Genomic DNA, 4,899 nt, shown 5'->3' on the forward strand with positions numbered 1-4,899 from the left:
TCAACTTTCTTAGAAAAGTTATTGGTTTGATGAAGATACAAAGACATTTTTAGATGAAGGATTTGATTAATACTAGGTCAGAGAATGACACAAGAAACTAAAAAAGAAGAGTTTTAATTATTTTTACTATGCATTATAATAAGCTATTAAGATCTTAGAAATTAATATCAAGGATTTTTTTTTAAAGATATCACTCCATAAATTACAATTAAAAAAATTTGATGGAGGGTTGAGACGTGCAAAGCAAGGCACGAAGCCTGCGAACCACCAACCAACGAAGGCCACTACATAGACAATTTAAGGACCCGATTCAGGCCCACTTCTTCAATACTCTTTTCAATAGGAAAATAAACACTATTACTACAGTAGTAAGTCACGCCTTTCAGTGGATGAGAGTATTTATTACAATACCATGTGGTACCATTTAGGTGAATAGGAACAAGTCCTTTCAATGGATAAAGAAGGTGGTTTAGTTGTTTAAACTATACTCCTGCTGATGGGCCCAATCGTTCTCTGAGAATTCTGACTCCCATGTATCTGCACAATCACAAGAAGCAATGCATATTTAATCCTATACAAAGCATAAGAAGAGAATGAGAAGGTGCTTGAAGAGAGAGAGAAGACCTTCCAAGCATCATGACTGTAGCCTGAGGATTTGTTCCCGGAGAGAAGAGAAACGTGGAGCCATCAATGACTCGAGCACCATCTACTCCAACTATTTTATACTCCCCATCAACAACACTACCCACCTGACATCCTCCATGATAATGCCATATTGTTGTAACTGTTTCCCTACAGAACTGCTCTAATGATCCCCCCCACCCTTCACTAGGCTTCCTAGGAATCAGATTTACAGGAGTTTCAAAGCTTGAATTCATGATCTTGGTAAGACTCGTAGTGGGGGAGATGAACTTTTTCATTGGATTGGATTGAATGATCTTCTGGATGGTCCTTATTCCCTTCACACACCTCTGTAGATCCTTCGGGTGATCATAGTAATTGAATTTCACAATCGGACTGTCTTCAGCATTGCTACTGTTATCCAATCTCAGATAACCTGTCGAAAGAGGTCCCTTCACCTTTTGTAGTATAATCCCATCCTTGTTCGATACACTCTGTTTAATTTCCACCACACATTACATCATCCCCCACAATCATAGTAATAATAAAATACATGGAAATGAGTATTGTGTAAATGTGTGTTTATTACCTTATCGGAGAATCTAAATCCACTGCATGTCTCTATATAGCTTCCAAACTTGGTGATACCCACTGCTTGAATGAGAGAGACTGACACAGGCGTTGCCAAGGGAATAGAGATGGTATTCATGGGATTGTCAGCCATGCCTTTCCCAACGGCAGGCTGGTCCATCACCACTTTTATTCCCATGGACTTCAACTCCTCAGCAGGCCCAATCCCACTCAGCATTAGCAACTGTGGGCTTCCCAATGCTCCACCACATACTATCACCTCACTTTTACCATCTTTCAAATAGACTCGCCCCTCTCTTCCATCACCATCTGTGAAAACAACACCTTTCACTTTCGGCTTCCTTTCCCCTGCAAGCAAGCAAACAAACACACATTTGTATACCAAGTGACTAACACTGACATTTCCTATCTTTTTTCTAAAGAATTCATTATATGTTTCATCTTCTCTTTTCTTCAATAAGACCAATATGATATAATCTACCAAAACCTTGGAATGTTTGCGTAGATACCTTGTGCATCAAAGAGAAGACGTTGAGCTGTTGCATGGAGCAAAACTGTGAGTTTTGTTGGATTGGCGCGTTGAAGAAGAATATCAGCTGCTGTAGAGCGATATCCTGACTGATTAAATGTTGTCCCACCAAATTTGGTGCCAGGGATGTGATGATATGTGAAGCCATTGTAAGGTGAAACGCCTGCTTCGATTAGACCTTTGGCCACCGCATTCTGCCACTCATTTGGGGGTGGGCGATGGGCCACTACACTTTCCACCCACCGATATGAAGCCTCCACCTCCCCTCCCTCCAATCCCATCGCCTTCACCTCACTTGAACTCGCCCGTGTGTAAAATCCTGCATTCAGACACGTGCCTCCCCCCAACACTCGAGCCCTTGCATTCATCACCTATGCATTCAAATTATTTACATGAGTAGTGGAACATGTTCATTGTCTTTAGTAGTTACTATTTTAAAAGTTATTAATGTCTATCATAAAATATTTCAACTAAGTCAAAATGAAAAGTACTCTTGATTTAAAGAGCAACAAAAGATTTCAACTACAAAAACAACTTGACTAACAAAATTCAATGTGCAATTATTGCAATATCTATTTATGGCATCATGTCTAATTACCACTACCTTTCTTTCTAATTACCACCATAAAAAGGTACTAATAAGCGATCACACATTTAGACCACTAAAGTTGGGGTCCCATGGGCACCCTCTTGCTTAAAAATAGAGTGGGTGCCGTTGAGCTTTTTTAGGAACATTTAAAGGGCACTAAAGTTGGGGTCCCATGGGCACCCTCTTGCTTAAAAATAGAGTGGGTGCCGTTGAGCTTTTTTAGGAACATTTAAAGGGGAGCGGTCTGATGGCATTACATATAAATCTGCTTTAAAAAATTAGCTTCTAAATTGAAGGAAATATTAAAAATATAAATTGTTGTTTTTAGAATTTTTGGTAGGATGATTTCAATTTGGAGGGAAAATGAAGAGTAGGTTCTTGCCAAGTGGCAGAATTCTTCCCTAAACAGTAGGGGCTATTTCCAGACAACCCGCCCCCCCCCCCCGCCCGCCCCCCCCCCCCCCTTTTGCATCCGCTCAACTACAAAGTAGGGGCTCCTAGTTAATAGGAAAAGATTCCAAATTAAGCTTTAGCCCCGCCAAAATATTATCATGGAACCTCTAGCTCCTTAAATATAGAGCCCAAGCGCCCCCCCCCCTCCCGGGACCCCAGGGTAATTCTACAAAGAGCTCCGCAAATTCAAGAAAACCGAAAGGTTGGTTTTAAGCTCTTCACTCACCTATGGAGGTTCATCGAAAAAATCAGTAGATTCCGATGTACAAACTAAGAACTATAGGTGCGTGAAGTTATCACGGGCAACTATTGGGTCATTTCCCCTACACAAATCTTTGAAGACTTCATAAAACCAATGGCTATCTAGGCAACTAGAGGAAACAACTCAATAGCCACCTATGCTAACTTCGCACACCTACAGTTCTTAATCCGTATGTGAAGAGATTTAAGCTAACCTTTGAGCTTTCCTGCATTTTATGGAGCTCTCTGTAGAACTCTTCTAGTAGAGTGAGAGTGGTTTAAAAGTGCCATTTTAAAATGTTTGTCCAAAATCTGCCACAAAGACCCCCAATAGCCGCTCACTCAAAAAAATATTACTTTTTGTATATATGGACCAATCAGCAATCAAGAATACTTAAAAATGAACAAAAGCCAAAGGCTATCAGTGTAGACATTACATTCAAGAGTGCTCGTTTCCCTAGACCTCAAAATACATCAAGAAAAAATAACAAGAAACCCAACTAAATAATTACCCCATCTTCAGATATAAAAATCTGGGTGGTCGAGCGATTTGAAGCATAGTCGTACAAATTCGCTTCAAAGTTCTCAATATTGGATATGTTTTGGTTACCAAAGGGAGATCCGCCTCTTTCCAGGAGGAGAACAGACATGTTCTGTGAGAGAGTGGCGGCAATACTACACCCGGCTGTTCCTCCTCCAACTACTATGTAATCGTACCCTGACTTCTTCCACTCTCCATTCTTTGCCTCCTTCACAAATGAATGCTCTCCACCTGAACAATATTTACACAGATAACTCAATTTTCTTGTGTTGTTATACTGCAAAATATAAATTATAGAGTATCATTTGAAACGTGAATGGTAGAAAGTTCATATAATTAATTAGAGAATATGATTTGAAGAAATTTCATAGAATCATAGACTAGAATATGATCTTGAACATTAAAAATGTCTATCTAGATCTGAAATATTGCTGATAATAAAATTTTATATAATGATTCCGACAATAGATTATAGAGCATAACATGTTCGAAGATACTTTTTTTAATCCAGTTCAGAACACTAATAATAAAAAGAAGATTATATGATAATTTTAAAAAAATATTGAGATTTATATTATGACCTAGGAATGCATAAGTTATTTACCTTGTGCAGAGATGCAGAGAAAGGCATGGAGGAGGAGATATATGAGGAGCTTGCGCCTGAGTCGAAGGCCAGCCATGAGAAGAGGAAGAGCTCCCCACTTACTAACAGCTTGTCGATGTTTTTTCCTCCTTAGCCTCCTTAAATAATCTGAAAATATAATGCTGAATTTATGATGTTTACCGACTAGAGGGGTAGTTGATATGTTTTAAGACCGATATCAGCACACAGTTGGAATTTTACGAAGTGGGCAGTTTGCTTTTATGTGAATTTAAAATGGGTTGGAACTTATAAATAATGTAGACATGTTTTTCTAAATTGCATTCATTGTTATATCGTATACTTTCCTTTTCAAAGAAAGTGGGAACATTGTTTTGTTTTCAAAATAAATAAACAAGGACGCATTAGAAAATAATGTAATACTGTTTGAACAAATTAGAAAATAATTTATAATATTTTGTTTGTAATATACATTATCATTTTATTTTTTCAATAAAAAAAGTAAAAGATAAGGACCATAGATTTTTTTTCTAAAATATAGATATGCATTTAATGCAACCACCCATCCAATGCATTAAATACAACCACCAATCAATGAGCCACATTTTACCAAAGGAAACATAGAAACTTAAAGTTGAGGAAAAAATATTTTAAAGTCAACTTTTGAACTGTTCTACCTACCATGACTGTCCATGGTACTAACCAATAGAAAGAAGAAGAAATAAAATTCTTTA

The 4,899-nt window shown here is 37.9% G+C and overlaps 1 protein-coding gene across 1 annotated transcript; it reads right to left on the bottom strand.

Moving 5' to 3' along the window:
• Positions 1-289: 289 nt before the first annotated feature.
• Positions 290-4,343, bottom strand: LOC149530813 (protein HOTHEAD-like). The gene is made up of 6 exons (XM_089810664.1): positions 4,169-4,343; positions 3,536-3,795; positions 1,722-2,112; positions 1,211-1,560; positions 625-1,115; positions 290-537 (listed from the first exon to the last, which is right to left on the bottom strand). The coding sequence occupies exons 1-6, from the start codon at positions 4,242-4,244 to the stop codon at positions 483-485; spliced, it is 1,623 nt and encodes a 540-aa protein (XP_089666790.1). The 5' UTR covers positions 4,245-4,343; the 3' UTR covers positions 290-482.
• Positions 4,344-4,899: the final 556 nt, after the last annotated feature.

The sequence above is a fragment of the Cupressus sempervirens genome, chromosome 11, assembly GCF_028749045.1.
Source record: "Cupressus sempervirens isolate cs-2001-9-10 chromosome 11, ASM2874904v1, whole genome shotgun sequence".
Lineage (NCBI taxonomy): Eukaryota > Viridiplantae > Streptophyta > Pinopsida > Cupressales > Cupressaceae > Cupressus > Cupressus sempervirens.